Here is a 12261-nt window from a genome sequence, read left to right as displayed (position 1 = left end):
AGGGTATACAAAGACAAAAACCAAATGGCCACTGCCCTCAAGGATCTTTCACTTCCTCCTCATCTCCAGGACCTTGCTGGAGTAGTCAACCCCCTTTCTATCATGCATCTTCAACGTCTCTTTCTCTACTTCCTTCTTCCCACCTGGTTATTGAACATGCATCTTCAATGGAAGACATGATCATTGGGACCCCAACCCAGGAAAAAGACTCAACCAATAGTCATGTGACATCTAGACATGAAGTTGGTGGGAAAATGCTATTTGGGAAATGAACCAAGTTTTGCCTATTTTCCCCTATAGACTGAGAAGGTGTAGAAGAAAGTATGCCCTGATGGTATTGAGGGAAATACTTTTGTTTGTTCTTGCTATATTTTTGAAGCATATATCCCTTTGTAAAAGCTAGTCAATGATGAGGGTTAAAAGGAACTAGGATGCTAGCAAATGAGACCTAATAATGGGTGGTCAAGCCAATAGTAGTAGAGAAACACCTCAAATATTTAGGTTCAACCCCTGGGTCTCAGCCTAACCTTGAGAGAGTGAGACCAGAGCAAACATGCTATATCAGGTTTCCCTATTATTAAAAACAAAAAATCCTCATCTTGGTTTTTCTACTTGTAGTTTCATCTTTTTCTTCTCCTTTACTACTAAACTTATTGAAAAAAAAAAGTATTCCTAAAGAAAGATGCCTCTAATATACTCTCATCATTGCTTTGATATTTGCCTTTCATCTCCAGAATTTTACTGAAACTATCCTTCCAAAGGTTGCCCATGGCTCCCAAAAGGACCTTAAAAATCATCCAGTCTAAGAAGATGATGAAACTGGCAACTAGAACTTAAGACGCTTACTCAAGATTCCAAATCCAGTGCTCTTTTCATTACCTATAATGCCTCTTAGTAAAGTGAAGTTCAGAGAGGCAAAGTGACTTCCTCACAGTCACTAAGACTCTGAGCCACTGTTATAACCTTGACTTCTAGTCCCTACCTCTCTGATTCAAATCTGTAATTGTAATCACACAGATGTCTACCGAGCTACAGCTCCACATTTATGACTGTTTATAGAGCATCCTCACCTGGATAACCTTCAAACAACACATCAGAAAACAAACCTGTATTACCTTCTGATTTCATTACTTTTGTCAATGGTACATTTGCCTAATTTCCTACAGTTAAAACCTTTGACTCTTCCCTCTTCCCATATTCAATCAGTTACTAATTTCAACAGATTCCACCTGCACAGCACCTCACATTTTCCCCCCTCTTCCCTATTACCACCATCACTACCATAGTATAGGGCACAGGTTCCCCACCCCTGTAGGCCCTTGTTACCACCTCTCTGGACTTCAACAATTGTCTCCTAACCTGTTTTTCCTCCACCACTCTCTCCTTGTTTCAATCTATCCTTTGACATACTGAACGATGACCTATTTGCACTTGTCTTCAAGCAGAGACGTGCCATGAAGACTAACGTGTTAGCAATATGAAGAATAAATAAATGCCTACTAACTACTTCTTAAATAAAGTTCAAATTTCTATCATTCAAAGCCCTTCACAGTCTGGCATCGACCTTCTTTTCTATGTACTCTGCATGTACATACAAACCCGTTGCTTTTTTACTTCTGTGTGATTTGATCATATTGCTCCCTATGCTTGGAATGACCCTTTACTCTTCCATCCCTATGGTTGAATTCCAACTCTTCCTTTAAAGCCTGGTTCAAATTCTGTCCCCTAGCTACACATTTTCTTCCCTTAGATCTCACAGAACACTTTGGTTTACTTTCATATGTATATATCCTGCATTATAGTTATTTGTGTGTTATGTACCCCTTGTAGATAATAAGATACATGACAGCAGGACTTAATTTTATCTATAATTTTTCTTTCCTACAAAGTAGGAAAAGTAGGAAAGTAGGCACTTGCAAATTATTGAATTGAACTGATACACAATATACCAGAAAAAAGTACTAGTTTGGGAGTCAGAAGACTTTATTGCACTGATCCAACCTTTCTGGAGAGCAACTTGGCACTTTTCCCAAAGAGCTATAAAACTGTGCATACCCTTTGACCCAGCAATACTAGGTCTGTACCCCAAAGAGATCATAAAAATGGGAAAAGGAACCACATGCACAAAAATATTTATAGCAGCTGTTTTTGTGGTGGCCAAGAATTGGAAATTGAGGGGATGCCCATCAATTGGGGATAGGATGGTCCATAAGAAATAATGAGCAGGCAGACTTCAGAAAAACCTGGAAAGACTTATATGAATTGATGTTGAGTGAAGTGAGCCAAACCAGGAGAACACTATACACAGTAACAGCCACATTATGCGATGACTAACTTTCATAGACTTGGCTCTTCTCAGGATCTAAGACAACTCCAAAAAACTCATGATGAAAAATGCTATCCACATCCACAGAAAGAATTATGGAGTCTGAATGCAAATTGAAGCACACTATTTGATCTCTTTTTTTCTTTTGTTGTTTTATTTTGTTTCTTTTTTTTTTTCATGGTTTCTCCCATTGGTATTAATACTTCTTTACAACATGACTAATGTGAAGATTAAAAAAAATAATCGAAGGAATAAAAATAGGTAATGAGGAAACAAACAAAAAAGACTTTATTCTACCCCAACTACCAAGGCAAAGAAGATAAATCGTAGACAGATCAAATCACTTCTCTGGACATCTCCCAGGCATCACAAAGGCCTCCTCCATAAAAGGGGTTGGATGGACTAGATCAGTGTTTCCCAACTCAAACAACAGTACAGACTGGCAGACTGAATATTCTCTATTAAAGACTGCTCAGAATTAGTACTTTGGACCCTAAGAATAGGGCTTTGAAGGAGAAAAGATCATGAGAAGAAAAGAATTAAAATTCAGAATGGTATAGAGAAATGAGCACTGAATTTGGAGTCAAAGGGCCCAAGTCTAAATCCCAATTTTGACATTTAGTAGCTAGGTCATATAGAGCAAGTCATTTAATTTCTCTGGTCCTCAATTTCCTCATCTATAAATATGATAGGCTTCGAATAGATGGCCTCTAAAGTCCTTTCTAGCTACATAATTTTGGACCATTACTCTTAATTCAGGTTTTTTCTGTCTCTCAAAATGTCAAGATCCATCTGGGAAAGGAGTACTGTAATAAAAAAAGAAGATTGCTAAGGAAGTTAGTGAATAAGGAAGGCACTTGAACAGTCATGTAGTACAATCTTCTCATTTTATTCATGAGGAAACTGGGGCTCAGAGAGGACAAGTGCCCAAGACCATCCATCACATAATCAACAAATATTTATTAGATAGAGTGGCAGGCACCATACTAGGTTATGAGGCTATAAAAGGAAATACAGGATAGATAAGAAATAAATACAAAATAATGGGGTGTTGGTATAAAGAAGGAACTGTAGAGTCAGGAAAGATTTCTTAAAGAACATAGCCATTGAGTTGAGCTTTGAAGGGGTTCTAATAGCTAGAAGTTTAGGGGAAGAGAATTTTAAACATTTGAGGCAGTCTGTGTAAACATGGGAGACTGTCATGTGTTAGGAACAGCAAACAAACCAGTTTATCTGGAGTGTAGAGTGTGTGAGGAGAAGAAGGAATGCATAATCAGACTGGAAAGATAGGCTGGAATTAGAATGTGAAGGGCTTTAAATGCCAGAAGAATATGTATTTTATCACAGGATAATAGAGAAGTGACATGGTCAGGTTTGTTTGAAGCATATCAGCTTAGCAGCTGTATGGAAGATGAATTAGCATGGGGAGAGATTGGATTTAGGAAAATCAATTAGGAGGTTACTATAATAGTTCAGGTGAGAAGTGATAAGAGCCTGAGCTGGGGCAGCTGCAGTGTGAGTGGAGAGTGGAGAAAAGACAATGGATGTGAATGATATTGAGAAGATAAAATTTACAAGAATTGGAACCTGATTGGATGGGGGTAGGTTGCCACAAAAAATAAGTCCACAATGACTCTTGGTTTTTGAACTTGGGTGACTGGAAGAAGAAAATCTACTGAACCTCCCAAAAAAAGAGAAATTAAGAGGAGGAAGTGGGTTTAGGTTGAAAGATAAAACATTTGGCTTTGGACATAATAGCTAATAATTGCTAGCACCTTATATAACACTCTAAAGTTTGCAAAATATTTTACACGTATTATCTCATTGGATCCTCATTTGAACATATGAAGTAGATGCTATTATATCCCCATTTATAGATGAGGAAACTAAGGTCAATAGGAGTTAAGTGACCTGCAAAGTGTCACACAGCTAGTAAGTATCTGAAAAGGACTTTCTGATCCTAAGTCCAGCTCCCTTACCCACTGTGCCACCTAGCTGCCATTTTGAATTTGAGATGCCTATAGGATGTCTAGGGGAAAATGTCTAGCATTCAATAAACAGTTATTAAGTGCCTGCTATGTGCCAGGCACTCTGCTAGGTGCTAGAGATACAAAGGCAGTTGAAGATGTAGGATTAGAACTCTGGGGAGAAATAAGGACTGGATATGGTAGTAACCTGCTTAGAGATAATAAGTGAATCTATGCAAATTGATGTGGTCACTGAAAGAACAGACAGCCCAGCAAGGATGGAAAAATAAGAGCAAGCAGTAGAGACTATGTCTCAAAGCAACTCCAACAAAGATGGAGAAAGAGCACAAGACTGAACAGTGATTGGGAAATATAAGGAGAAACTGTGGCAGATCTTTTTTCCAGCCTAGGTCATGATGGAAAGTCAGCCAAAGGCCTCTGGACACTGGAGAGGGGGTCGAGCAAGGAAAGCCAGATGCACTCAGACTGGGCTGGGCTTGCATTTGTGCTGAGTAAAGTGAGAACAATTTATGTAATAAAAATGCATTGTAAAAACGAACAATTTCAAAAGACAAAATCTCTGATCAATCATGATTCCAGAGGACTCATCAAGAAATATGTTACCCACCTCTTGGCAGAGAAATGATGTACTACATATGCAGAATAAGACCTATATTTTTGGAGTTAGCCAATGTGGGAATTTGTTTTGATTACCTATTTTTATTACAGGGGTTTTCTTTTTCTTTTCCTGGGAAGGGGAAGAAAAAATGCTTGAAATCGGAAAAAATAAAATTTAATTACAAAAAAGTAAAAAGTTTTAAAAACTCTAAGAGGGGAGAAGAAACCATGTCCCTTAAAAATCTTAGTTATCAAGGCTCATTTTGTTGTTTTTGTTCAGTCATTTCAGTCACGTCCAATCCTCCGTGGGTTTTTCTTGGCAAAGATACTGCAATGGTTTGCCATTTCTTTCTCCAGATGAAGGAAACTGAGGCAAACAGGGTTGAGTGACTTGCCCAGGGTCACACAACTAGTAAGTTCAGACATTTACTAGGCTGGATTTGAACTCAAGTCCTTCTGACTCCAGAGCCAGCACTCTATCCACTGTGCCACCTAGCTGCCCCATCAAGGCTCACACAAAGAGTTAAATAAGACAGAGGTTTGGGGAATAGTTTTGATAATCTTAGAAGAAAAAAGGAAAAAGAAATTCACTACAGTAGAAAGGGAACACTGTGAGGTGGGGGACTTACTATCTTACATAATCAAATTGCAGAAGAAAGACCTACTGTTTCATACCCAGGGATAACACCACCCTTAGCCAAACCCCTAGAGATGAAGATAACCTACCTAAACACAATCCTCAATGATTAACATATTCCCATCCCATCACACCCTCCCCATCTCAGTTTTTCTGAATCTCTGGCTATCATTATTAAAGCTGGTCCTCAGTTCTTCACTGACCACCCTCTTCCTTCCCCCCCCCCCACAATGTCCCCCAACTCCTGCCCTCATGCTAGGGGAATTCAACATACATTTTGGTACTCCCTCCAATACCTTATCCTTCCATTTCTATAATTCACTCACTTTCTATTACCTGTTCCTTCACCCCAACCCAGCTACAATCAAGTTGATTATATTCTTGTTCTTGCCATCACTCATAAGTGTTCCACATCTATTGGTGAATTCTGAAATTCCTTTATCTGATCATAATCTGTTGTCAGTCCATCTCTCCCTCTGCCTTGCAACTCCCGACCTTGTTCTTTGTCCCTTACCATGACCTCCAAGTCCTCCAACTTTCGGTTCTTTCCTAGGTCATCACCCATTAACTGACTACACTTTCCTCCCTTCCCCATCTTGATCCATAGATGAAACAATTCAACTCTACATTGTCCTCTTCTCTCATGACCCTTGTCCCCCTTTATCTTATCACTAGTCTTTGTCCTAATAAACGTCAGCCTTGGATTATTCTCCCATTTGCTGCTTTTACTTCTATTCATGTGCTGCTTAACAGAATTGAAGAAAACTATGAAAAAAGCGATGAATTTGTCCACTACAAATCTATATTACATAATCTCAATTTGGCCCTCACTGAAGCAAGGCTTTTATGCTTCCTTAATTGATTCTCTATCCCACTCACCACACTGACCTTTCAAACCTTTTCATCCCTCTTCAAACATCCCAAACATCTCCTTATTTCCGACCTCTCATCCAAGAAACTTATTTCATATTTCATTGAAAAACCTGAAGCCATTTGCCAAGAGCCCCCCTTTTGTTCCACCTTTGCCAACTCATATTCAGATGTCTCATCTATTACTTCACCCTGTCTCACAAGAAGAGTTAACCTTTCTCCTTTGCCAAGGCAAAACTCTATGTGTAGAAGTGATCCCATTCCATCCCATCTTCTCCAACAGATTGCCCCTTCTATCATCTTTGATTTCTCACTAATCTTCAATCTCTTCCTGCCGGTTAGCTGCTTCCATACTTCTTACAACCATGTCCATGTCTCCCTCATCCTCAAAAAACCCTTAATTGATCTGTCCATTCCTGATAGCTATCATCACGTATCTCTCAATTCTTTCATTTCTAAACTCCTTGAGAAATCCATCAATAATCAGTGCCTTCACTTCCTCTCTTCACTCTCTTCTTCTATCTCTGAAGCATGGCTTCCTACATCATCATTCAGATAAAAATGTTATCTCTCAATCTGCATTTTTCTTGACCACTCAGCAGTCTTTTATGCTGTCAATCAACCTCTCCTCCTTGATGTGGTTTTCATGACACTACTCTCTCCTGGTTCTTCTTCTACATGTATGACAACTCCTTTTCAGTTTCCTTTGCTAGATCTTAGCCAAGGCCATGCCACTAACACTGGGTGTCTGCCTAGTTTCTGTCCTTTGGCCCTCTTTTCTTCTCACTTTATGTTATTTCACTTTTTGATCTTATTGGCTTCCATGGTTTTAATTATCATCTCTATGTAGATGATTCTCAAATATATTTATCCAGTACTAACTTCTCTCTTGATCTAAAATCTCTCATCTCTAACTACCTACTGAACATCTAAAACTGGAGGTCCATAGGTATTTTAAACCTTAACATGTCCAAAACTGAACTCATCTTTTCCCTGAACTTTCCCCTCTTCCAAACTTTCCTATTATGGCCAAGAGTGTCATCCTCCTAATCACTCTGTTACCCTGGTCACCCTGACTGATCTTCCACTTCCCACTCTAACCCCTTGTATCAAATCAGTTGCCAAGTCCTATTGGTTTTTAACCTTTGCAACATCTCTCTTATATATCCCTTCTCTCCTCTGACACTGCTGCCATCTTGGTGTAGGCCCTTATCAGTTCATGCCTATACTATTGCTATAGTTTGCTGGTTGGTCAAGGCTCTCTTCATTTTAGTCCATCTTCTACTCAGCTGCCAAACTGCTATTCCTGGAACATAGATCTGACCACATCACCTTCCTAGTAGTTTCCTATCACCTCAAAGATTAAATATAAAATTCTCTGGCATTTATAGGCCTTCACACCTGGTAAGCTCATACCTGTTCAATCTTCTTATACTTTATTTCTCACCCCCAGCCCTCACTAGACTGCTTGATATTCCTCACACACAACAGTTCACCTCCTGTCTAGGAGCATTTTTACTGGCTGATCCTCATGTCAAGAATTCCCTCCTCACTCATCTTCACTTCTTAGTTTCCCTGGCTTTCTTCAAGTCTCAGCTGAAGTCTCACCTTCTGCAAAAAGGCTTTTGAGTTCTCGCTTAACGCAAGTGCCATCCCCCTGAAATTATCTCCAATGTATCTTATTCATATATAATTGTTTTCATCTTGTCTTTCCCATTAGACTATGAACTCCTTGAAAGACCAAAGGAATTGTTTTCACTTAGCTTTTAGTACAGTGCCTGGCACATAGTAGGTAATTAATATATGCCTATCGGACTGACTTGAAGTCAATATAGCCCTACTAGACTTAGACAAATCTAACCAAAAAAGCAAGAAAGAAGTTAAAGATTTGAATAGAGTTCTAGAAAATTTAGATACAATAGATTTATGGTAATGGGGATAATAATGAGTGTAGATATTTCTCAGTTGTGCATGGTACCTTTACAAAAATTGACCATGCATTAATGTATAAAACCTCAAAACAATAGATAATTTAGCCAAAGTTAATGACAACAATAAGAAAACATATTAAAATTTAGGAGTTGAAGCCAAAGCAGTCTTTAAGAAAAATTTTTTATCTGTAAATCCTATTGAATTAATAAATAATACTAGGAGTGGGAGGAAGAAAAAGACAATAAAATAGACAAATCAATAGCAGGATTACAAAACAGAAAAAAGAATAGTAAATGATCTGTATAAAAAATTAAAAAAGAATTCAGAACAGATAAAGAATAGAGGAAAGTATTAGAAACTCTTTTCCCTGTCTTCACTTATGCCAAAAAAAAACTGACTTCAAAAAAAAAAAACTTAAAGAAATATAAAATGCAATGACTCTGAGGTAACACCTCACATCTGACTAATATGACAGAAAAGGAAAATGACAAATGTTGAAGGGGATGTCGGAAAGTAGTTGTAAACTGATCCAACCATTCTGGAAAGCAATTTGAAACTATGCCCAAAGGGTTACAAAACTACATGCCCTTTGACCCAGCAATATGCAAAAGGTCTATATCCCAAAGAGATTTTTAAAAAAGAAGAGAAGCTATATGTACAAAAATATTTATAGCAGCTCTTTTTTTTTTTGTGGTGGCAAAGAAGTGGAAATTGAGAGGTTGCTCATCAATTGAGGAATGGCTCAACAAAGCTGTGGATATGATTATGATAAAATGCTATTGCGCTATAAGAAATAATAAGCAGAATGCTTTCAGAAAAACCTGGAAAGACTTACATGAACTGGTGCAGATTGGAGTGGGCAGAACCAAGAGAACAGCATTGTTGTAAGAATTATCAGCTGTGAATGATTTAGCTATTCTCAGCAATACAATCATCCAAAACAATTCCAAAGGACTAAGGATGAAAAATGCTATCTGCCTCCAGAGAAAGAACTGATGGAGTCTGGATGCAGATTGAGGCATACTATTTTTTACTTTATTTTTGGGGGTTTTCTTTTTATTGTTTTCTTTTACAACATTACCAGTATGGAAATGTTTTTCATAACTGAACAGTATAACTTATATAAAATTGCTTGTCTTCTCAATGAGGGGGGAGAAGAGAAAGGAGGGAATTCAAAATTTTAAAAAGCTAATGTTAAAAATTGTTTTTACATGTAATTGGGAAAAAATTAAATATTTAAAATAAAAAATATTAAATGCCCAGATTAATAGAAGAAATGCTAGCATTAATAACCTAATTTCAGAATTAAATGACAAAAAAATGCAAAAAAAAAACAAGACAAGATGGATTTACAAATAAATTCTATTGAATATTCAAGGAAAAACTAATTGCAACATTACATAATGTTTGCAAAAATGGAGAAAGGGCCCTATAAAATTCCTTTTATGATACAAATATTATCTCAATACTTAAACCTGGGAGAGTCAAAATACAGAGACTACTATAGAATATTCCTAATGAATACTGAAGTAAAAAAATTAAATATTAGCAAAGAGACTACAAAAAAAATCAGTGGGATTATATTTTATGACCAGGTTGGATTTATATCAGGAATGAAAGTTTTTGTATTTTTATCTGTAAACAATTTCATCAACAAAAAAAGAGAGAAAAAACAGATCAATGAATTGAGTATGCAACTTAGAAACTAGAAAATCAACTAATTAAAAAACTCAATCAATAGAAATCAAAGAAGAGACTAACAAAATTGAAAGCAGAAAACTCCATTGAATTAACAAATTATAATAGGAATTGTGCTTATGCTACTATACTATGCCATACTTACGTATTTATTTACCAAGGGGCGTACTAGGTCACAGGAGGCCAAGGATACTCATCTTTTGGATGCAATTCGGCAAATGTAAATATTTTATCTCCAGTATGTATTAGGAATTAGAATTTAACTAACTTATAGAGATCTAAGGTTCTTATCTTAGATATTACTCAACAGGAATTGAATAAATGGGGCTAGTTAACCCTTTTGGGGTTCTTTTGTTTAAATTGATATCATTAATAGTTTTCAAACAGTCTTATGTTTTTATGTTTGCATTTTATAAACAAGTCACCACCAATCAGTCACTTTAATGGGATCTAATTTCCTATTGCCAGTTACACTCTGACCATTGAGTTAAATTCATAAAATCATATAGGAGATAGAGTTGGAAGGGACTTTGGAGGGCCTAGTCAACCCCTCTAATAAGGAAATTGCCCTCCCAATCCTCTTATTGATTTGCTCAAGATTATACATCAATGTTAATAAGCGGTAAAGCCAAGGATTTAGAACTCTGACTCCAAATCTAGTCAGCCTTTGATACAGAAGAACTTAATTTACCTTATTGATACAAAAAAATTAGTGAGCCTAAAGAGTTTAGCACCTAACTATGCATATTTGTGTAGTTTTATTTTTATCTGTGTTTGCAAACCTTGATTTCTTTGTCTTTCACCACCTTAGCTGGTCACATTTCACTTTTCCTCCTTTTTCCTCAGTACTTCAAGTTCTTAGGCTGAAGTTATATTTAGGGCACCCTTTAGTCCCCTCAATCTGATCTTCTAAGAAATCCTGTTCTGCCCTAGGAAACCATGTCAGGGAGGAAGTAGCTTGGAGGAGCTGGCTAAAATCTCTTTCCTGTTCATTAAGGCTTTTATCTTTAATCGTGGCCCTCTAATTGAATCTTTGATAAATGGGCAGATTAATAGAGTGACCTGTATTCCCTCATAAAATGTCAGAGACATTAGGGTGGGAACTATGATGATCAGTGAGGAACTCTCAGATCTTTAGAAGAAAAGAGAGGCACTGTGCTAAAGTGTTAAGACTGTGGGTTTTGGAGTGAGAGAATGTGGATTCAGATCCTAATTCAGTCACTATCTGTGACCTTGGGCAAGTCAGAACCTATAGGGGACTCAGTTTCTTCAGCTGTAAAATGAGGAATTTGGACCTGATGATCTCTTAGGTTCCTTTCAGATCTTAATTTATGATCTTATAATACAGGTAAATATAAGTTTAAAAAAAAATTCAAAGAAGGGTAGCCCGTACTGGGTATATTGGGCCTCTTATTTTAAAGTATATCAACCTAATTATATTATGAAAGCCTGAAATATTATTTTTAGGCTTTTTTTTTTCTTCAAACAAGCTACCAGTGAGCTGGGGAGCTGCAGGAGAGGGGAGGAAGGTGCAGTCAGTAACACAAAAAGAGCAACAGGTCTAACTACGAATGAAAATCCTCCCCAGGTTTTCTGCGGCCTTTCCCTACCGGGAAAGGCGACCGGTAATCTGGGTGGGGCAGCCCACGGGAAGCACAGAAAAGGGCTAGGGAAGAAAATGTCCCGAGAGGAGAAAGCTTTCGCGGCATACGCCCAGGGCTCCCCAGAAGGCGAGGCTCACTCACCGTTAGCCACGAAACTCTTGCCTTTTCTGGCCAGCGTCTGCTGGACCTGCTCCTGGATTCTGAGGGTTTTAGCAGACTGGTCAGTGTGGCTACTGCTCCCAGCCAGTTTCAGTTTGGCCTCTGAAGGTAGAGCCAGACTGGAGCTGTCCAGCTGCTCTAGGATCTGCTGGCCCAAGACGGTTCGGATGTAGCCACAGTCCGCAGGTAAGGTCGGAGCTGCCATGGCCATAAGGAGGGGATGATAGGGTATTCTGGAGACTGGCGGCCGCACAGCTCTGCTCTCCTTCCTGTAGCGGCAAGACCAGGGAGAAAAGAGGCGGTCGGAGCTAGCCCTGGGCTCTAGCTCACAGTACTGCCAGCGGGTCTCCGCCCCTGAGCCACGCCTCCGAGTCCTCTCCGCAGCTCCCTCCTCCCACCTGAAACACACACACACACACACACACACACACACACACACACACACACACA

At 38.4% G+C, this 12261-nt stretch overlaps 1 protein-coding gene across 1 annotated transcript in view; it reads right to left on the bottom strand.

Annotated features, from left to right (window-relative positions):
• The window catches only part of PKP2 (plakophilin 2), a 124723-nt gene extending 112490 nt beyond the window's left edge, over positions 1-12233 (bottom strand). The window contains exon 1 of the mRNA XM_027844445.1: positions 11794-12233. Within this exon, the coding sequence (XP_027700246.1) occupies positions 11794-12022 (229 nt within the window). The 5' untranslated portion in view covers positions 12023-12233. The remainder of the gene's footprint in view (positions 1-11793) is intronic.
• Between the last annotated feature and the right edge of the window lie 28 nt (positions 12234-12261).

This window comes from Vombatus ursinus, unplaced genomic scaffold, assembly GCF_900497805.2.
Source record: "Vombatus ursinus unplaced genomic scaffold, bare-nosed wombat genome assembly UNPS02014941.1, whole genome shotgun sequence".
Lineage (NCBI taxonomy): Eukaryota > Metazoa > Chordata > Mammalia > Diprotodontia > Vombatidae > Vombatus > Vombatus ursinus.
This window is presented reverse-complemented; position numbering and strand designations above follow the sequence as displayed.